At 35.0% G+C, this 21,853-nt stretch overlaps 3 protein-coding genes across 4 annotated transcripts; all 3 read right to left on the reverse strand.

The window, feature by feature from the left end:
• Positions 1 to 6,723: 6,723 nt before the first annotated feature.
• Positions 6,724 to 8,680, reverse strand: LOC104712129 (bifunctional protein FolD 4, chloroplastic). Its single transcript, XM_010428962.2, has 5 exons — positions 8,235 to 8,680; positions 7,780 to 8,105; positions 7,465 to 7,701; positions 7,206 to 7,373; positions 6,724 to 7,104 (listed from the first exon to the last, which is right to left on the reverse strand). Exons 1-5 carry the CDS (start codon positions 8,410 to 8,412, stop codon positions 6,934 to 6,936), a joined length of 1,080 nt encoding a protein of 359 aa, XP_010427264.2. The 5' UTR covers positions 8,413 to 8,680; the 3' UTR covers positions 6,724 to 6,933.
• Positions 8,681 to 8,755: 75 nt separating this feature from the next.
• LOC104712144 (K(+) efflux antiporter 2, chloroplastic) lies at positions 8,756 to 15,722 on the reverse strand. 2 transcript variants are annotated; one of them, XM_087493617.1, is made up of 20 exons: positions 13,696 to 15,722; positions 13,435 to 13,606; positions 13,250 to 13,340; positions 12,928 to 13,064; positions 12,765 to 12,824; positions 12,532 to 12,651; positions 12,272 to 12,340; positions 12,119 to 12,184; positions 11,794 to 11,883; positions 11,470 to 11,574; positions 11,243 to 11,371; positions 10,848 to 11,057; positions 10,431 to 10,580; positions 10,140 to 10,193; positions 9,955 to 10,013; positions 9,798 to 9,864; positions 9,534 to 9,710; positions 9,382 to 9,438; positions 9,200 to 9,274; positions 8,756 to 9,126 (listed from the first exon to the last, which is right to left on the reverse strand). In XM_087493617.1, exons 1-20 carry the CDS (start codon positions 15,216 to 15,218, stop codon positions 8,998 to 9,000), a joined length of 3,540 nt encoding a protein of 1,179 aa, XP_087349743.1. In that variant the 5' UTR covers positions 15,219 to 15,722; the 3' UTR covers positions 8,756 to 8,997. The 2 variants fall into 2 exon arrangements, 1 of the variants encoding a protein (XP_087349743.1); XR_015585668.1 differs by lacking the exons at positions 8,756 to 9,126; positions 9,200 to 9,274; positions 9,382 to 9,438; ... (3 more) ...; positions 10,140 to 10,193; positions 10,431 to 10,580 and having other exon boundaries at positions 12,928 to 13,148.
• Positions 15,723 to 19,716: 3,994 nt separating this feature from the next.
• On the reverse strand, positions 19,717 to 20,613 carry LOC104746785 (uncharacterized). Its single transcript, XM_010468313.2, has one exon. The coding sequence runs from the start codon at positions 20,611 to 20,613 to the stop codon at positions 19,717 to 19,719; it is 897 nt and encodes a 298-aa protein (XP_010466615.2).
• Between the last annotated feature and the right edge of the window lie 1,240 nt (positions 20,614 to 21,853).

Consider the following 21,853-nt stretch of genomic DNA (forward strand, 5'->3'; position numbering starts at 1 on the left):
GGTATTGGTTTGGGATTTAAAGAGAATTTTAATGACTTTAAAAGTTATGTAAAATATGTTGTTATTCAATCAAGACTTTTTAAAACTCTCTTAAAATTTGGTGTTATTAGTTGTGGATTTGTAAAAAGTTATCTAAAATCTTCATAAATCTAGTTTTATTAGATTAAGAGTTTTATCAAGTCATTAAAAGTTTTATGTTATTCAAAACAAACAAAAGAGTCTTGGATTGTTAATGAATTCAATTATTATGTTATTGGTTTAGGATTCTATATTATTTTCTTCATAAGAAAAGTCATGTAAACACTCTCATCAAATAGAGAGATTGTGAATCATAGTCCATGACTTTTTGTTTTTATTTTGTAAAAAATGAAGAAATAATAAACTGGGTTTTCAACGTGGGTCTTTCTAATTATCTTCCATCATATCTCCACCCATCTCAACCAAACTCATATACCAAGCAAAAAAAAAAAAACAGAGTTACAATTATTTAGCAATGATCGAAAGCTAAAATATCAAAATAAAGCAAAACAGAACCAGAAAATAATAAAACTCAATGAACTCAATGAACCATCACGTCCAATTCCTTCACCACCACGAGCAAGATCAATGAACCATTATGTCTGATTTCTCCACCACCACCAAGGAAGAACCATGGCCCGTCACGTCAGATTCCTTCAACACCACCGGGCAAGAGCCAACGTTTTATGATAATGAAAAAACTTCTAGTAATAAAATAATGTTCTGGAGATTTTAACCTCCCACCATGTCCTCCTCCGAGTCTCTTTCTCTCTTTCTCTTTATATTTTTAATCTCTTTTTTGACAAAAGCGTTGTATAACAAGAGAATATTGTGCAATATTTTTTGAGGAAGTTTGCAAGATTTTATGAAAGATTTTACAAGATTAGGAAAACAAATCAGCCAGATTTTAAAAAACTTTCTAAACAATCTCTTAAATTTTATACTTTCTATGATTTTATTCAAAGTCATTAAAATTCTCCTTAAATCCCAAACCAATAACCCCCTCTAAGTCAAATTTTTCCTAATGGTTTAATTATTTTAAATAATCTTAGTTAAGTCAACTTGATTTTTCTATGTCAAATATTCTAGTATTTGTATTGTTGACAAATAATAAAATAAGGATTTAATCTGTGTTAGCACAAATTTAATGATAGTTTATTAATTCCAACATGTCCTCTTTATGACCCATCTAATATATAACCATATTATATAATATTTTAAACTTTTAGAATTTTACATATTCGTAATATTTTAAAATTTTACTAAGTTTAGATATTATTAATTATAATATTTAAATAAATGTGAACCGAAGTTCTTTCTACGTTAAGAATCAAAACTCACAGGTTTTGGAAAACAAAATAGGAATCAAATAAAATGTTTTCTTTGTTTGCAAAGGATTAAGAGATAAAATATATTCAAAATACAATAGAATGTGTGGTTAAATATATCATAGTTTTATTTTTCCATAATAGAATGTGTGGTTATATATAATATATCATAGAATGTGTTGTAATTATTTTTAGTTGGGATAGGAATATACAATATTTAGGAAACAAAATCTGACGTAATGTTATTTTCAGAAAATTTTTTGAGATTAACTTTGTAAATAAGTTTTTAAATAAGTACAAATAAAATGGTATAACTTAAAATGTACTATAAAAATGTATATATCGATTAAAGCTATGAATTAAAACAATAGTTAAAGGACATTATTTGCTTGTAATTAAATTTGTGACCCATTTGTTAATATATTAAAAAAATACTAGTAAATATTTCCTTTTTGCCAAAGTTCAGTTTCCGTTCAATAATTATGTTGACAAAAAATATCTTACTATATTAATTGGGAAGTACAAATATTAAACTAACCTTAAAATGTGTAAAAAATTACATTCAATTGCCATTATAAAAATTTAATTAATTAATTAATCTTTATTAATAAACAAATAAAAATTGAGAGGCAGATCTAATTAAATTAAATCTAAAAAGTAAAAAAAAAGTCTAAACTAATTCATACTTAATAAAAAATAATAATTAAAAAAACAAACAAAAGCGACGAACCAAGATGAAGAGAATGAGCAAGAGTTAACCAAATACAATAAGAAACCTAGATACAGAGAGAGAGAGCAACGCAACTAGACGATTATCAGAAAACTACGGTGGCTAAATAAACGGCGAGAGACTCACTGTACGAATTTGATATAACGGCGGCGAAATAGCTCTGTTCTGGCGAAGTGAGAGAGACGAAGCAGACGGAGAAACTATATTCAACTTTACTCTTACAACTGGTACGCATATAGTGGTGCAACGTGTGTGGTCGTCACATTTCCTCGTTTCACAGTGACAGCTTGCATTTTCGTTCCTGCTTTTGGCAACGTTCCTGTGTACGTACTCCAGCACCCTTCGACCTGCAACTTTTTTTTTCTTTTGTTGTTTTTGTCTTTTAGCGATGAACAAGAGTGAGCTCATTTTTGAATGTATACTAGATTTTAACTCGCGGTACACCGCAGACATATAATTTTTATTATAATTTATATTTATGTTGTATCTATTTGTTAAATATTGGATGTTTTTTAAATAGAGAAATAACTAAATTTTCTGATTGTTGTGCAGATAAATGTTTATATTATTTTTTTAACCCGCAATACACTTCATAACCATTTGTTTGTTATATTTAGTTTTTTTTTTGTTTAGTATTTGAGATTCTATTTTGATTTTTAGTTATTATAACAAAAAATAAGGGATCTAAATACATAATAAGTAATTTATATGTTGTGATTAAGTCACATTATTCCTAATGATTTAATTGTTTTACACAATCTTAGTTAAAGTAACTTGATTTTATGTCAAATATTTTAATATTAGTAGTGTTGATAAATAATTAAATGAGGATTTAACCCATGTTAACACAAATTTAATAATATTTTATTAATTCCAATATGTCCTCTTTATAACTCATCTACTATATAACCACATTATATAGCATTTTAAACTTTTTTAATTTTACATATTTGTAATAATTAAAATTTTTATTAGGTTTATATATGTTAATTATAATATTTAAAAAAATATCAATCAAAGTTTTTCTTACGTTAAGAATCAAAGCTCACAGCTTTTGAAAAACAAAATGGGAATCAAATTGTTGTTTTCTTTGTTTGCGAAGGATTCATATATAAAATATCTTCAAAACACAAGAGAATGTGTGGGTAAATATATGATAGATTTTATTTCCATATTGAAATGTAAAATATTTAGGAAACAAAATCTATAGTAATATTAGTTTTGGAAATTTTTTAGGGATTAAGGTTGTTAATAACATTTTAAATAAACAAAACTAATAGGGCATAACACAAAATATATTTCAAAAATGTTAATATAGATAATTGCTAAACGAAAAACACCTTGGGTGAGTCGAGAATAACGACGTCTGCTAAGCCCAGTCATACTTCATATTATTACATATACTGGAATTGTAAGCCCAGTGAAAGCCCAATAGTGACGTGTCAATGTTTTATTCTTGAGTTTACCTAAGCGCCTGCCTACCTGTCTTTTTCTTTGGATGTGGCAAGGGTGAGGTCATCTTCGGCTGTAACGGCTCAGATATTTTCCACGCCAAGTTCCAATAATACCCTCGGAAGTTTACCGAAGGAATTAAAAAAAGGAAACGTAAGGGAGACATTCGGGTAGGTTCGTCGTAACTCGGAGAGCAACGGATGTTCCTTCCAACTACTAGAAGATGATGTGCCACGTGTCACTTTATACCATACTCAACCGGATTTAAACCAAGTCTTATCCGGTTCCAATAAAACTCAACCAACGCTGCAATTAATATTAATTAGAGGAAAGCCTCTAGGAGGTTCAGAGGAGCTATTCATTCCACTTCGTCTCTTTTCACTACGGTTGTTATAATAAAATGAAAAAAATCTAACAAGTAACCAACCATGCTTCTGTTTATCGAATTCATGTATAATCTTCTAAATTGCGATTTTCTTTTTTTTTGTAATGGATAATCCGCCCGGTATACATTTAACAATTGAATTAATTTAGTTTTTTTTTTTAATAGTAAAATCTCTATAATTTAATAATCATTAAAAATCTCATAAAATTCAAATTATTTTTACAATTATTACATTGTTCAAATCCATGAATTTTATATATTTGGTAAAATCCATAAAATAAAACAAAATCGTTTTGAAGCGGTCGTGTTTAGAAATCTCCATTTAATTCTTGATTTTTTAGTTGTATCTATTATATTGAATAAAATCTAATATTTGTGATTTATTTGATGTTAATAAGATGTCATTGCCTTGATTGAAAACTTTCAAATTCTTTTGTATTGTTTGATTAGACTAACTATATATATTTGCAAAAGCTCAGTTTGGTATAACTAACTATATATATTTATGAATATATATATCTTATTATATAAAGTTCAATGACAAAATTTTTTATTAATGAGATCGTGACATGTGTCAATTATATCATTCAGATAGATATTGATACGTGTCAATTTTAAATTTATTAAAATTATAAAAAAATAAAAATGTAAAATTTCAAAACCTACCATAAAAAGGTTTCATATAAAAGTAAAATAGAGAAAAAACCTAATTTTATTTAAAATATTTAAACAGTTTTAAAATTTAGAAAAAAATCATTATAAGAAAATTATATATATATCATAAAATTCTAAATTATAATATTGTTTACTTATAATATTGTTTACTTATTTTAATTTTAATCTGAATGGTGTTAAAATTCAAATTTGCTACCTGAATATGAATTGTTGTCAACTTCAAAATTTGTTTGAATAATTTTAAAGGACATAACCCTACGTCTATGAAACATCTATAGGAGCCCTATAGTTGATTCCCTTGTCATGGACAATGACTTCAGCCTACTCTAAAATATTTGATTCCATCAATACTAAATAATTAGCAATATATATATGGAAAAATGTCAAAAAAAAAAATCACCAATTTTCAAATTTGGGTTATATAAATCACCAAGATTAGGTCATTTTTTTGACCCAAATTTGAAAATTAGTGATTTTTTTGACATTTTTCCCACCATATAAATTGCAACCACAACTACCTATACAACCATTATCATATATATGATTACATGTTTTAAAAATATATACCATTTTCATTACCTTCAAAGCAAGTGGCATCGATTAATTGGCTGAAATAATTATTGTGGATAAAAATAAAATAAATATATGTGCTCTTTTTCTATTGATTGTAGAGATTTCTGGTTTGTTTTTTTCACCAAATTATTTAATATCGATTACACTTAAACTTAATAATATTTTATTTTTTTATACCAAAATTCATCATTTTTATACTCTATAAATAGATACTTTTCATTTGATTTGGACACAAAAAACTCATTTTCTCGAAATGGATCCCAATAATAATCCATTTAACACCCAATATTCTTCTAATTACCCCTTTAACTATCCAAATCTCAACAATTACCAATTTTAAAATCAGTCTTCTAACCAACCCCAAAATATATCAAATTATGAGTTTTCACCAAAAAATTTCATGCTTTCAGTTATTCCAAAATATCATCTATTTTATGGACCGATGATGTCATATTCATCTCAAACAACTCATTGTTCTTCTACTCTGACGGGTAATGAGCTCGGTGGAGTAACTGAATTTTCTACTCAAATGGTTCTCGGTGATATGAGAGATGTCAATGAAGTCACTCTAAATGCAGAAGATGCAACCCTACTCGCCGGATATGTTCCAAATGAACCACTGAGCAAAATTTGGTGCTAGTGAGTAGATGGATCAAATATGGAACCGACAACATTGTTACCTATATTTGCCAATCATGTGCATGCTAGATCTGAATTGCGTGATTCAAATGTACATCATGAATTGCAAGTAGATTTAGTGAAACACATAAGGGCAAAATTCAGTAATTAAAGAGATTTTTAAAGCTTTCTTGTTTTTGAATTGAGTTTATTTGTCTCTTGATTATCCAATCAAAATACAACAATATACCAAAAAAAGCTACAATATTTAAACAAAAAATCATAATTAAAGAAAAAAAAATTTGCACACAAAAAAAAAGGAAACAAAGTTTATAGATTTTTTATTAAAAAATATATGTCGGTTTAAGTTTATTTAAAAAGGGGTTATAGTGTATATTTTACAATTAAATGAAACTATAAGTCAGCTTTTAGTTAATAAATGAGGATTAAGGTTTTGACTTTACAAAACAAAATTCTATTTCGGTTAGGATTTATAAAAAAGTGGTTAGGGTTTAGATTTTACAATTAGACGAATTTATATATCAATTTAGGTTTATAAAATAATGGTTAGAATTTAGATTTTATAATTTAAAAAACTATAAATGTTAGGGTTAATCATTTTAAAATTTAGATTTAAGATTTTTTATTTTATTAAATTATGTTGATTTAATTAGATAATATTTATTATTTTAGTTTGTTTAATTAAATTACATGATAAAATTTTGATTGATTGATTAAGAGGGAGTGAATAAGAGAGGTTCAGATTGCTTGTGGGTCATCAAGTGGTGGTATATTAACCAATTCCTAGTGGTGTTCTCTTGTGCTGAAAGCACTGATCCTCTGTTTCGTATATAGCTAAAACTATTTCTGAATCTGATTTTGTTGACAAAAGTTTGAAGCAGTATGGGAAAAGTTTCAGAATCTGTAACATGGGGCACCACTCGTTCAAGTTAAAACTAGTTCTGGATCAAATAACTAGAACAGACAGACAATGTTAAAAGACAATTTATGTGACTTAGAATTACAAGTTGTTTTGTTTCATAGAACCCAAAAAAGAAAAAAAAAAGAAAAACCAAAGCAAACCAATGGCTTCCAAAACAGAGCAAGATTTGTTTATTCTTTAAAAGCCAGTAGGTAGTAATCTTCTTGTAAGGTCACTGGAAGTTGTGAATCCTCTTAGCTGATGTAAAAGTGTTGGATAGAAGCATGGCTATGGTCATTGGTCCTACACCACCAGGAACAGGAGTGATGGCTGATGCAACTTTGCTAGCCTCCTCATAGCAAATGTCTCCAACCAATCGATAGCCACGGGCAGCACTTGAATCCTGCAATGATGTACATATTTGAACGTCGCATACTGGTTGACTCGAAATCTACTAGATAACTGAATTACGCCAATTACCATATGTCAAAATTGTCCACTCACCTCAACAGGATTGATCCCGACATCAATGATGACTGCTCCCGGTTTTATCCAGCTTCCTCTGACCATGTTTGCTTGTCCAACAGCTGAGATAATAATATCAGCTTCTCTTGTGATTTCTTCAGGGTTCTTGGTTCTTGAGTGGATAATGGTAACAGTTGCATCTTCTCTCTATATTTACATAATACATAAATAAAGACTGAAAATATAACTAATGACTAATAATCCCAAAATGGCATCTTTCAGAAGGTTTCATCATTACCTGCAGTAACAGAGCAGCTGGCATACCAACAATGTTACTCCTTCCGATAACAACCGCTCTTTTTCCTTTGATGCCAATGTTGTATCTATGCAATAACTCAATGCATCCTTTGGGAGTACACGGTACAAATAAGGGTTCTCTTCCACGCATGGCAAGGCGTCCAATATTTAGCGGGTGGAATCCGTCAACGTCTTTCTCTATACCGACCGCATTCAATATGTTCTGTTCATCCATATGCTGCACAAACATCCCAACACACTATTGTAATTCACTGTTTATTTGTTAGTAATGAATGTGATCATAGACTTTGTTTACCGATGGCAGAGGCAACTGAACAAGGATTCCATGGACAGAAGGATCATCGTTGAAGCCAGAGACAGATCTCAACACCTCCTCTTCTGATGAATCTTCAGCGAGACAAACTTCGAACGATTTAATTCCAACAGAGTCACAAGCTTTCTTCTTGTTCCTCACATAAGTTGCAGAATCCTTTCTGTCCCCAACAAGGATCACTGCTAAACCAGGAACCACACCAATAGATTCCTTCATTCTTGAAACTTCGATTGTGATCTCATCTCTAATCTGTTTTGCCACAGCCTTTCCATCAATTACAGTTGCGGCACCCTCTGATTTTGTATCAGCTGTAGAGAAAAACCAAAATTTATGATTCCGACGAGAGGCTAAAGGAACAACAAGTCTAATTGTCTACAATTTACAATTTTCCAATCGATTTCAAGTTCAGTTCCGTGTTCAAAGGGTTTAATAATTACCGGAAATGGCAGAAATGGGAGAAGAGGAGGAGCGAATGCAGCCACGGCCAGAAGCAGTGGTCTGAAAGCGGAGTTGGCCGACGCATTGACGGAGGAGGGAAGTACCGTTGCGGCGGTTCAAATGGAAGAGACGCAACGTCGTGGAGGAGGAGCAGTCGGTAAACATCATCGACGCCATTTTTTTACAAGGCAAACAGAACACTAGTCTGCTCGTCGTGGCTTCGAACTCTGAAGTGAATTAGAAGAAGGTAGTGATGGAGACTGAAGAAGGTTCCTTTTAAAATTCGGTAGAGAGAAGAAACGAAGAATTGAAGAAGAAGAAGAAGAAGATGACTTCGTCGGAGACTACTAGGGTTTGGTTTTTTCCAATTAATTTCACGCTTCAATAGGGTTTAAAGTTTAAATCCCAAACCGGTTTGTTGATTTTACTTGAATTTTTCGGTTTTCTTATACCAGTCAAAGACTCTTTGCTTTTTTAAAAATAAATCCAAGAGTGTAATAATTAGACCAATGTTGTCGGATTAAAATGAAAACGAGGGATACATTCACATATTAGACCAATGTTGAATACAAATATTATTTGCTTTTGTTCTTCCCCGACAGGAAAAGAAACTAGAGAAATTTCAACACATCATCCCATCAAAATTTGAGAGTTTGTTACTTTTCCTCCACTACGATTCATCGAAATAAGGATTTGGTTTCTGTACAGTTTTAAGCAAAAGAAGTTGAAATATGTGGTCTTACCATACGCGAGAAAAATAGGTTAGATTGCAAGTGTGCCTTCAATAATCTGGTTATCGTCAGACGTATCAGGTGGTGATGGTGATTTTGGTTTGCTCGTCGTACCTCTAGAGAACCCGTAGCCTAGGGAGCTTCCACTTGCCTCACATAGCTGTACCATCATGGGATCCATTAAACTTGACATTAAGAAGTAATTTAGTTTTTTCTTATAGACAAAAACATACCTCGGCTAGTTCAGACAAGTGACGAGATCTGAACTCGTTGATCGTTGCTGCAATTTCTGACGTCGGTAATTTGGCCTGTAAAAGAAGCTGACAAGGTTAACAATTGATCTAATCTTTGACTACAAGAAGAATCTCTTGAGGCCATTGTTAATGTCATGTGCACGAAGAACAATCTCTTGTACCTGTGCAAGAACAGCAGCTGCCAACTGTAGACTTGGTTCCAGCGTCTCCGGAACAACCTAACAAGTTTTTGGGTCGAGTCTAATCAGTCTACATTCAAAAACTTGAGTAATAACTAATAATATAAAGAGAAGAAGGGTTATAAAGATATTACAGCCGTGGCGCCAGCTTTTTCAAGATTGAGGCCATGATCAACGTCATGTGCACGGACAAAGGTTTTGACATTGGGGAAATATTTGCTGAGAGCCCAGACACACCTGTAATTTGCTCCAGGTGTGTCTAAAGCAATAGCCGCAGCACATGCTCTATCTGCCCCAATTTTGTGGAGTACCTGCATGTACAAATAAAACAAAGTGAAGAATTTTTGGATGATGTCTGATTATACTATTGATTTGGTTCATTGGCTTTCTACTCGTACCTCTCTACTACCAGCGTCTCCAAAATAAACTGGGAGATCTAGGGAACGACCAATTGCTACTCTATCACTGTAAAATAGGATATTTTTGGTGCGAAATGAGACAAATAAAATGCTGTTTATATACATTGAGTAACACAAGGCAAAAATGTCATGTTACCTGCTGACATCGAGGGCAGCAAATGGGATAAGTCTTTCTGAAAGAAGCTGAGCAATTATCTGCGTAGCAGAAAGCAGGGGTCAATACGAATTTAATTATATAACACCTAGCAGACTCTAAATCAAACGATCTAAACTTCTCGAGAAGTTTTGTTTTCTCAAAGAGCTTATGATAACGATACCGACCTGACCAATTCGTCCAAATCCGCAAATAATGATGTGGCCCTGTAAATCATCCGTCTGCAAATAAATTCAGACAAAAGAAAACGACCAGTCATCACCAGTCATCTTTTCTAGCCTTGTAATGGTTTTTTCAACCAAAGAATGCATGAGCTTCAGAAGGATGCTAAGGTCAAGTACGGTCTTATTTATCTATATGATTTTGCAACAATAAGTATGGCTTTATTGTTTTAATTTTACAAACGATGCTCAAAAATGGTGAATAATTATTTATTTTCAAGTGTTCTGAAGGAGTACCTCGCTTTCAACTGGTAATAAACTTCGAACATCTTGTAACTCAAATTTAGACGCAATTAATTGGCCGCCGGCAGCTAACCAAGGCGTAAGAGCCATTGATATTCCCACGACGAGAAACAGCAACGAAGATAGCTGCGAAGTCATTATACCCTGTAGGAAACACCAATCAAGCCTTAAACAGGGAATAAAGTAGAACGGAAACCACTGTCGATGAAACATGGCAATATCGTTTTCTAGTTTTTATCTGAATGAAAAATTATAAACAAATAAAACTGCTAGCATCATGATGTGAGCCTAACTTTCCCAAAGATAATAGATGGGAAGCATCAAAAACAACCCATCTAGCTTTCATGCAACATTGCAATTACTAAACCCATTGAGAAAAGCAAAAATGAAATCATCATATATATAACAAACCTGATTGACAGCTTCTCCAAAAGCAACAAAAGCGAACTCGCCACCTGGAGCCAGAAGTAGACCGACCCTCACGGCTGATATAAGTGAAATGCCAAACAGTTTACCGATGATCGCCACTAATATAGTCTTGCCCACTAATAAGAGTCCTAAGGTCCCCATTATGACAGGGAAGTTGGCGAGAAGAAGTTTTGGATCAATGGACATGCCAACCTAAATTTACACAGTTTGTCCCGTTAGTTTCATGAACGAGAATAACTGTACTCAGAACTGAAAACAAATTAGAATCTTACAAGAGCATATTAGGGAATAGGTCATAACCCATTCTATATCCTATATATTCCCTAAACCAGTTCATCAATCAATTAGCTATTTTCAAGACATAGTTCAAAAATTACCGTCATGAAGAAGAGTCCCAAAAGAAGACCACGATATGGAGCAATATCTGATTCCACTTGCAAGGAAAATTCAGTCTCTGCAAGGAGTAGACCAGCCAAAAACGCTCCTAATGCCATGGAAAGTCCCGCCTAATTTAAGGAAAGAGAAAAAGCTACATTAACGAAACAAAAGACATGGCAGAATATACGAGAATGCCAAGCACCAACAAGGAAAACAAAGTTCATACCCTAGCTGTCAGTAAACTAGTCCCAAGAATAACGAGAAGTGTGTTGGCGGAGAATATCTCAGCATTTCTGTTCTCTGCAATTTGCTTGTAGATCGGCCGCAGAAGCTGTGTGTGCCACAAAAGGGGTCAATGCATTATAAAGCTATGAATTAGCACAACATCATGAGCAGCGTTAGCTATAGAGTTTCATTTTAAGTTCATGCAAACCCATTTTTTAGACAATCTAATGTTATTTCATCTTTTATCCGGATCTCTCTTTTGTTATTTAACTTATTCAGATATTTAGAGTCTCAAAAAGAGAAACTGGAAAACAATTGGACTTACGAGACGACCACCAGCAATTATGGCAGTAATAGCTATTGCTGCCTTGATTGCAGCAAGTCCAAGAGCTTCAGCAATGGCTTGAAATCCAATCTGAGAAAAGCAGTTAGAACTTAGCATTCTCTTCTTACCAAATAATTTCTAGGCTTCCTTGAGAAAAATGCAACACAATAGCAGTTTTCAACAAATACTAGCAACACATGACCATGAGTATTTCCTTCAAAGAGCAGAAGGAATATTGAACTTAAGCTGTCTGCCATTACATCACAATAAATACAACACAAAGGGATATACAAGAAAAAAAGTGAAACGCCAAAGCTAAGCTTACCCCTCCTTTAGATGAATTAGGTGAAATAAGTGGGATGAGAATCAGTAACACGACCACAGCCAGATCCTGTGAAGACCAACAAATTGACCAGAGTTATACCTAGCATAATAGGAATTGTACAAGCGCATTAACAACTTTGTGTTCTCAACAGACCTGAAAAAGCAAGACCGAAAATGTAGCTCGTCCATGTCTTGAGGTGCTCTCACCTCGTTCTTGTAGAACCTGGAAACCGAGTACATTGTCTCAGTTCAAACAATTGGTAGCTAAATCGCATGAAAAGCTAATTGAATCTATCAAAAATTATCTTTTTAAAACGTAAATTAAGAAAAATTCCTGGTTGTCTTCCCAAAAAACAGTAACAGGTTCACCTAAAATAAATAGAGCAAATTTGGAAGAATGTGACTGAATTTTACCTGAAGAACGACAGCAGTGGAAGACAATGCGAGGCCATTTCCAATTACAATTGCCGCTGGACCAGCCTGACCAGCAACATAGTGTGTGATCAAACCAATTACTGCTGCCGTTACCAGAACCTGGATTACAACAATCAAAAACCAAATTAAAGGACTAAAATACACCAATATACACAGAAGCAGGCGTGCATTGTAGCTGGAAAAAAACACAATGAAAAAGAGTATTAGATTACCTGCGCAGAGCCTAATCCAAAAACATATTTCTTCATGGAACTAAGTCTTTCAACGGAGAGCTGTCAAACAAAGAAAATAGAAATAATTGGCTCTTCTCTCCTCCAAGCACATATCAAAGGAAAAAGGAACAACATAAAAGATATATCAAATACTGAAGTTCACCTCAAGGCCAATGTTGAAAAGCAAGAAGACAACTCCAAATTCTGCAATGGCCTTGGTTCCATGCACATTACGAATTATTGAGAGGCCATAAGGACCAATCAAAATTCCCGCCGCCAAATACCCAAGAACAGGGCTGCCTATAGATTGCAGCAGATGAAACCAACAAGAAAAGATAAATCTCTATGCATTATGATTGCGGCACCAGAACTGAAATGGTCTGTCTGATAATAACAATGAATAGTACGAGTCCAAGTGAAACAAGTAGGGAAAAAAAATATGGGGGTTAAAATACAATAATTGAAATATGATTATATTACATTACCTCCAGGAATTTTCTGAAATAGAGGCACGAATATGACGCTTGCAAGCAGTAACCACACCACATCGAGAAGGGAAGCTTCCTCCTCATTAACCTAAGTGTTATTGAAGTTGGAGGCAGCAAGTTAAATTCCATGAGATTTGTATGGGACTTGTGAAAGAGTACATTTCCTGTATGACCACGTATACCTCTTGATGAGGGAACATCTCAAGTAGTTTCTTTATTCTTTTTGGAAGTTTCTGCATCTGCCGGATCAGAGGCTTTGTGCTGGAGGAGACCTCGTCTGCGCTAATGCTGACAATATTTGTCTGTTGTGGTAGCTGATTGTTCCTTCCTACTCCGTTGGAATAGATTGTCACTCTGGAATGAATCAGAAAACTTGCAATTAAAAAACAGACAAAAGATAATGGTTTAACATAATTCTGCAAAACAATGAGTAACAAACTAACCCTGCCCCAAGAAGTGCAAATCCTAGAATTAGTTTGGGCCACTGCTGTTTCACAGAGTCAACCAGACTCTCAAATACTGTCTCAGTTCCATCCCCATTGGAAGAGAAGAAAGATGCAGGAAAGAAACGGGAGGATTTCTTCAATGATGTCTTGGTGCCATTAAGAGATGATGAACTCTCTCTTGGCAGATCTTTCTGCACATCCGGTTTTTTTGTCTGAACAACAGTCTTTGACTTCTCTGCTTCTGCCTCAACCTCCTTAGCAAAATCTGCAGTTGGCTTTCCGTTCTCATTATCTGACTCATAAGACTGGGTCACACCATCTGATGGAACTCCATCTACTGATAAGTCTCTTTCAGCCTGATGGGTTACATCAACAATTTCAGTCAAGACTTCATCCTCATTTAGAACAGTACTTTTTCCATCCAGCAACTTGCCCTGGGTTGTTTCTTGAGTTTGAGAACCAAAAAGAGACTTCTCTGCTCTCTGCAAAGCAATCTCTGCATCATTCACACGTTGAGTAGCCTCAAGCTCAAACGCCACAGCTTGTTCGGCCAATACCATGATATTTGCGACATCCTCCTCGGCTTTCAATGCGCTGATCTGTGCCCTCTCAGCAGCCTCATTCAATCTGTCTACTTCCTTCTGCAGCTCGTCCTTCTTAGTTTGCAAACGCCTGAGTTGTTCCTCGCAACTAGCTAAATTTTCTTGGCACTCTTTTATGTCGTCCTTGGCAGATAAAAGAGCTTCCTCTTTATCTTTAACACCATCTCTAGCCTTACTCTCTTCAGAAACTTCTGAAGTATCGTACCCTTCTGCTTCTACTGATTCCAGTGCAACCTGCAGCCTTGCTTCAGCCATAGATAATGCCATAGTAGCCTTCTGAACAGCTTCTTTGGCAACACACTCTTCATCAACCGTCTCTTGAACAACATTAAGAGTTTCGTTTACATCATTCCACGCACTGGCAGCTTCATCCTTGAGTGCTATTGCTACCTCCGATATCTTCTGAGCCTTTTCCTCAAACATGGTACTGTTGAGACTAGCAACTTCCAATTCTTTAGTTGCCTTATTCAGTAGATCCCTGAGTTCCTCCAAACTAGGTGTAGAATCTTGCTCTCTCGTCTCCTTTTCTTCATTAGAAAACGTAACCTCCCTGTCATCACTACCTTCCGCGAATTCCAAATTCCGGTCATTCCCAGCCATATCTCCTACAGAATCATTACCTTGACAAAGTAACCTAAATCCCAGCGGAACATTTTTTGGTTTTCTAGGAAGCAAATGACCGTAGAATCTTCCATTGAAACCAGCATTCAAAGTCAAAGTACCACGATGTGATACATTTCTTTTCAATCGACTAGCAGAGCGAACCTTAGAATCAACCGTCGGATCCCAAAATCTAGTGCCGCCGAGTCCTTTGGGACACAGTTTCGGAGTAACCGTTCGATTAGGCGAGCAGTAACTCGCGAAATCAGCACCGCCATGAAACATACCCCGCCGCTGAACGCTACAAGCAAAATCCATATCACTGAACAAAGACGGAGAGAACGAGAGACTGACCGATCATAAGAAAGAGAGCGTCGAGGCTTTAGCTGATGATGAAGAGAAGAATCAATGGCCGAGAGAGAGAGAGAGAAGTGCTTATGAGAAAGAAACGAAACGTATCTCTCCTGAAGAGTTCCGTTTCAACAGTATTTCTCTCGGCGGTCTTCAGATTTTCCGTTCAACTCTCTCACTTTCCTTTTTTTTTTTGTTGGCCAATGCCAAAACCAGTCGTGGTAGGATTTTTTATAAGAAAGTTACGAAAATGCCCTCTCGTTTCCTAGAGATTCAATTCGTGCACATATAATATGCCGTGAATATACCACCAACTCTCTTTACCCATACTCGCATTAGCCGCATAAACTGTACACGCGGTTCGAATCAACGACTACGTTTTACCTCGTTTAGTGGCTTGGTTAGTTGAGGTGGGGTGGTTTAGTTTCCCACTGAATTGGGAGGCGCGTGTGACTAAGTCCTTTTCCCAGTGTGTGTTTTTAATATTTGTGAGACGATTTTGGATTTATTAATAAAAAATGCGAGCGACGTTGTTCTTTTGATGAGGGAGCGACCGTACGCTTGGCGACCTTCTCCGAAGGCGTAGAGTCGTTTTCCTTTATTGGGCCTTACACACTCTCGTCGTCCGGCCCACACTGTTTTCATTTCTTTTTCCTTTTGACCACGTATCATCCGGGATTTTTACTTTGTTACCGTTGTTATATTCTCCCACGATTTTCCCAACGGTAACAAACAAATTACGTACTTATGTACAATGATTTTTTATCATGGGATTGGGATGATCGTGTTTTTAGAGCACGCCATCATCCCCATTCGTTAGTGTAAGAGAGTAATTATAAATGTTATCACTCCTTTAATTATTTGAAACAGGACTGTTATTATATGACGTCGAATTATATTTATGCAACCTAACAAAGTTTTTTTGGTTAATCAAATTCAAAAATAGAGAGAACAGTGCATATATAGTCGATTATTTGACATCTCACTCACATGAGAGTATACACTCTTTGTATATAGAATCTGGTTACTGGATCATGATAACACCTTACTATAAATCTGATTAATGATTTTTATCAGAAGAAAAAGAAGAAAGTATATTAGCTTATTTCTTAATCCAAATTTAGCATATGTGATCTCATAACACCAAATTTGAAGAATAATTCTGGCGCATCTTATCAAATGCAATCGAAGTCTCATCTACCCTAATAAGACTCATAATTAACTATTAATGTCAACTTGAATACAGAGGACGTGATCACGAGCGAGAAAAAAAAATAAAAAAGACACATTTTGGTTACATGCTCTCACTCTCATCATGCGGCATATATGACAATATGTTCAAGAAAAAAAGACAAATTGATAGAGAGCGGAAGCTTAATTAACGGACGAGAACTCTAGATCTCCAGGAGAACTCGGATTCACGAACGGATCTTGCTTAGAACATCGTAACTTGACGAAGAAGCAATAAGGATAGGGCCGATATAGGAACGATATCGACGTGGTTTTGCAAGTCCTCCTTGCAGGGCTTGAACATAAGGGCATCTTTAAAGGGATAACACTTTATAGTGTTCTTAGGTTAAATATATTAGGAAAATAATCTAAGATCACTTGTTAAGAACTTTTGCTAAAAAGTTAGTTATAGGGAAAACATGGTTAAGATCATTAGATTTAATAATAAAATATTCTTAAATATAATACAATTATAAAATCTAATAAATTTAGTATATAATATTACAATAAACTTATTACAATTATATAATATTTCTTAAACATTTTTAAAAACTTATAAACTTTTAAAAGATAAATATTATAAAAGAACATATAAATTTCAAACTTATAAAACATATAATAAAACTCATAATACAATACCAAATATTAATGAAACAACAAAACATTGTAAATAAAATTTTGAAAAAAAAAAAAACAAACATATTACTTAATTAATTAAACAAGACAACATTGTATTTAATTAATACATAGTTTAAGATCCAAATTTATTCCATATATGCTCAATCAAATCCTCCTTTAAATTGAGATGTGCTTGTCTATCACGGATCATTGTATGGCCATCACCTAATCCCTCAAGATTTGAAGACATATTTACCGAAAACGTTAGATCCGGAGTAGTTCCAGTTCCATCATCTTGTTGGAATTCTTGTTCGTCATAGAGTGTGTATGATTCTCGTTCATCTTCGACAATCATATTATGGAGTATTAGACATGCTCTCATAATATATGCAATTTTACCCTTTGACCATAAAAGAGCTGGATTCTTAACCATGGCGAATCTAGATTGTAGGACTCCAAATGCACGCTCAACATCTTTTCGTGCACCTTCTTGACGTTCTGCAAACAATCGATGCTTTGGGTGTTGTGGATGTGGGATGGATTTAACAAATGTTGCCCACTCGGGGTAAATACCATCCGTCAGATAGTAAGCCAAATTATACTCATTTCCGTTGACATAGTATGTAACTTCGGGAGCTCGACCGTAAATAATGTCATTAAATACTGGTGATTGATCAAGAACATTTAAATCGTTACAAGTACCTGGAGCTCCAAAAAATGCGTGCCATATCCAGAGATCTTGTGAAGCTACCGCCTCCAAAACAATCGTTGGCTTACCGGTGCCTCGTGAATACATTCCTTTCCAAGCGGTTGGGCAATTTTTCCACTTCCAGTGCATACAGTCGATGCTTCCAACCATCCCGGGAAAACCCCGCTTTTCTCCATAAAAGAGTAGCCTTTCAAGATCCTCTGGTGTGGGTCGGCGTAGGTATTCAGTGCCAAACAAGTCAACTATTCCGACGACAAAATGTTCCAAACATTGACGAGCAGTACATTCAGCAAGACGTATATATTCGTCAACCGAGTCCGTTGCAGCCCCATATGCTAATAGTCGAATTGCTGCAGTACATTGTTGTAGCGGTGAAAGACCATTCCGAAAGGTTGCATCCCTTTTTGGCTTAAAATATGGAACTTCTTCACTGAGACGATTCACAATACGCAAGAACAACGGTTTGTTCATTCGAAACCGTCGGCGAAATTGGTGAGCATTGTATGTCGGATTATCAGAAAATAATCGTTCCACAAACGGTCATGGCCTTCTTCGCGGTTTCTATCGATATATGTACGTGGTTTCCTTTCGACAGGACTTTCCTCTTCAACAGCTTGAAATTGGTTGCTAAATTGCTCTTGAAAGTATTGGTTTAAACTATCATTATTAGGATCATAATGATAGTGAAATTTGTTAGAAGAAGATGCCATGAAAGGGTTGACAAAGAAAGTGTTTTTGGTAAGAGAAATAAAATGGATTGATTTTGAATAAGATGAACAAAAGAGAGAAAGAAAGAGAGAAGAGAAAATATATGTAATTGTTTGTATGATTTGATCTTCGCATATATATAGAACAAGAGTGAGATGTTTGTAAATTAAGCATGTGACCAGGAAAAGGACCAAGTGACAAGAGTAGATGTTTGTAAATTATGCATGTGACCAGGAAAAGGACCAAGTGACAAGAGTAGATGTTTGTAAATTATGCATGTGACGAACAAGGACCAAGTGATAATGTTCCTTGTGACAAAGCAAACAAATAAAAACAAATACATGTGACTCAAACTCAGCAATCAAATACATGTAAATACATGTGACTCAAACGGACAAACTCTAAAAACATAAGTGACTCTGTCCAAACAAAGCAAACAAATACATGTGACTTGGTTCTTTCAAAGTCAAACTCAGAAAACAACAACCCAAACTCAACGAAACAACATCCCAAACTCAGCAAACAACATCGACAAATTTACTTGAGCTGCATCACGTGGTCCTTCAGCTCCATGACTTGGTCCTTGAGCTGCATCACTAAAAGCTTGAGCTGGATCAGTTGGTCATTGAGCTGGATCACTTGGTCCTTGAGCTCAACTATCAGTTGGTCGTTGGGCTGGTTGACTTGGTCGTTCGGCTGGTCCAGTTGTGTCACATGAGCAGGTAGTGGAACCATTACCTCACGGTTTGGCAGACTAGGTCGTCCCACCTTGGTTGCTGGTGTAGGTTGATAGTAACATGCCTCCGCCTCTGATTCTGAATCATCACTATAATCTAGTGGGCTGTTTATGCCATAGTCATATTCAAAGAACATATCTTCGTCTCCCTGAAAAAAAAACAAGTGAATATTCATTAAAAACATTAAAAACAGAGGACACAACCATAGTTTAAACAAGCAAACATAAGCGTTTTCATTAAAAAGATAAATAACAGAGGACACAACCATAGTTTAAACAAACAAACTCAAGCGTTTTCATTAAAACATAAATAACAGAGGACACAACCATAGTTTAAACAAGCAAACATAAGCGTTTTCATTAAAAAGATAAATAACAGAGGATTAAAACATAAAAAATAGAGGACTAACATAGTTAAAACAAACAAGCATACAATCCAGCGGACATTATCTAATTATTCTAAGTTAAAAAAGTTCCGCCATTAACTTCTTCTTTAGGGCTTTTTCATCATCATCTAGGGTTTCATTCTTGGCAATTAGAGTGTCAAGGAGGGACATCTTTTGGAGTTGTTTCATGCCCTCTAGGTCTTTCTGTTTTATCTCCCACATGTTACTAAACTCAGCAGATGGTGTAGCCTTCTCCTTGCCTTTGCTCTTAACTTTTTTTGATGCCTTTATGCCCGGAGGCCTGCTCTCTTGCTCACCAACGACAGAACCTGTGGATCCAGCAGCTTCATCAGCTTTCCTTTTGCTCGAACTGGTTGTTTTGGGAGTGGGGTTCATCATCTCGAGGTTAGCCCATTTCTGCTCAAAACGTAACACACTCCAAGCATACTCCAAAGCAAACTTCTTCTTGTACAGCTTGTGATATATTTGGTGAGCATTTTGTAAAACGTCTACATCGTTCATGCCACTTGCTTTCTCACGCTCTGCCTCTGCAAAAGCTCCACAGAATTGGCTTACTTCCTTACTGACCTTTTGCCATCTTTGTCTACAATGGTCAGCGCGCCTAGACTCAGCACCACCACGTACATGACTACTTGTTTCGTAGTATTCTCCTATACGCTTCCAAAAGGACACTGCCTTCTGGCCATTCCCAACAACAGCATCCTTCGATGTGTTTAACCAACCGCTTATCAGCACCAAGTCATCTTGTGCGGTCCATAAGCGTCTCTCCCTACGCTGTTCTGGAGTCGCTTCTGATTCACTAGGAGGTATAGGCGGCTGTGAACTAGTTTGTGAACTAAAAGCAGGGATTTGAGACGAATTAGTGTTTATATTGGGAGCAAAGCTGTCATATGGGAAGTTAAGAAGGCTAAAGTATGATTGAGACTGACTGTTAGGAGTGTTGTTTGATGCCATAGGATAATCAGACTTTAAAAGGAAGAAACTTAACTAAGGAATAAGCTTAAAGAAGGAAAAAGCTTAAAGAAGGAAGAAGCTTAAAGAAGGAAGAAGCTTAAAGAAGAAAGAAGCTTAAAGATGATGGGTGTAATAAGAAGCTTAAAACGATGGATGTAATATATTGAAGGTAAGAGGACCATTATATCAAAAGTTTTTTGTTGTTAGGGCCTTTAAATTCTCAATAACCATTACCTACTTCAGTCAAATCAGAAGTAAATATAGTTCATTGAGTGTTTTTTAAAAAAATTTCAAAGTTTTAAATTTTTAAAAATGTTCCCAACAATCGCAAGTTGTTAGTCTAGCAAATTAGACTCAAGTACAACAAATATATAAACTCAGTCTCGCTAGTTTGAAAAACTAATCATACAACCTAAACCACAAGTTTTAATGATTTCATATATAACTCAGTCTCGCAAGAACATATACTAATCATAGTACCTAAACCCCTAGTTTTAATGCAATATACACTACCAAGCGACAATCACAACACTGTCAATATACACTGTCAATATACCATATCAAGCGACATACACAACAAGCAAGAAATAAACCATACCAAGCGACAATCACAACACTGTCAATATACACTACACTGTCAATAAACCATACCAAGCGACAATCAAACAAGCAAACAAGCAAGAAATAAACCATACCAAGCGACAATCACAACACTGTCAATATACACTAAACTTGTGATTCCTATCGTTTGATGATGCAGGTTTGATGATCCGTCTCCTCGATTTAATCTCACCTAGAAGCCTCATAAAAGAAACAAGCAAAATCGATTAATCATTACTGTAAATTCACTCAACCATAAGCGAAATTAACTCACAATGTTTGACTGTAACAACACACGAGACTCAAGCAAAAGCGATTAATCATTACTGTAAATTCACTAAGGAAGAATCGAAATTGACTCAAAAGGATTGACTGTAACAACAGACGCGACTCAAAATTGACTCAAACAACACACGAGATTCAAAATTGACTCAAACAAATCCTATGTTAATCAAAACTTTCCCAGATGAGACTAAATCTTAACCTAATTCAAATATTTTCAAAGATTCCAAAACCCTAAATCGATGACAGATCCATGAAACCAAGAAGATGATATTACCTTTGCCTTTGTTCGCCGGATATGAGACGAGACAGACGAGACGCCGGAGATAGACAAGACGCCGGAGACAGACGAGACGCG

Source organism: Camelina sativa, chromosome 2 (assembly GCF_030686135.1).
Source record: "Camelina sativa cultivar CO46 ecotype springtype chromosome 2, ASM3068613v1".
NCBI lineage: Eukaryota > Viridiplantae > Streptophyta > Magnoliopsida > Brassicales > Brassicaceae > Camelina > Camelina sativa.

What these genes read in the sequence shown, in the direction of transcription:
- LOC104712144 (XM_087493617.1), bottom strand. Translation starts at nt 15,218, where the DNA reads ATGGATTTTGCTTGTAGCGTTCAGCGGCGGGGTATGTTTCATGGCGGT. An exon ending in CCACTGCTGTCGTTCTTCAG is followed by an intron (nt 12,341 to 12,531) that starts GTAAAATTCAGT and finishes CTCGGTTTCCAG; the next exon opens with GTTCTACAAGAACGAGGTGA. An exon ending in AAAAAGCTGGCGCCACGGCT is followed by an intron (nt 9,439 to 9,533) that starts GTAATATCTTTA and finishes AAAACTTGTTAG; the next exon opens with GTTGTTCCGGAGACGCTGGA.
- LOC104746785 (XM_010468313.2), bottom strand. Translation starts at nt 20,613, where the DNA reads ATGGCATCAAACAACACTCCTAACAGTCAGTCTCAATCATACTTTAGC.
- LOC104712129 (XM_010428962.2), bottom strand. Translation starts at nt 8,412, where the DNA reads ATGGCGTCGATGATGTTTACCGACTGCTCCTCCTCCACGACGTTGCGT. An exon ending in TCCCATTTCTGCCATTTCCG is followed by an intron (nt 8,106 to 8,234) that starts GTAATTATTAAA and finishes TTTTCTCTACAG; the next exon opens with CTGATACAAAATCAGAGGGT. An exon ending in TCGGGATCAATCCTGTTGAG is followed by an intron (nt 7,105 to 7,205) that starts GTGAGTGGACAA and finishes ACATCATTGCAG; the next exon opens with GATTCAAGTGCTGCCCGTGG.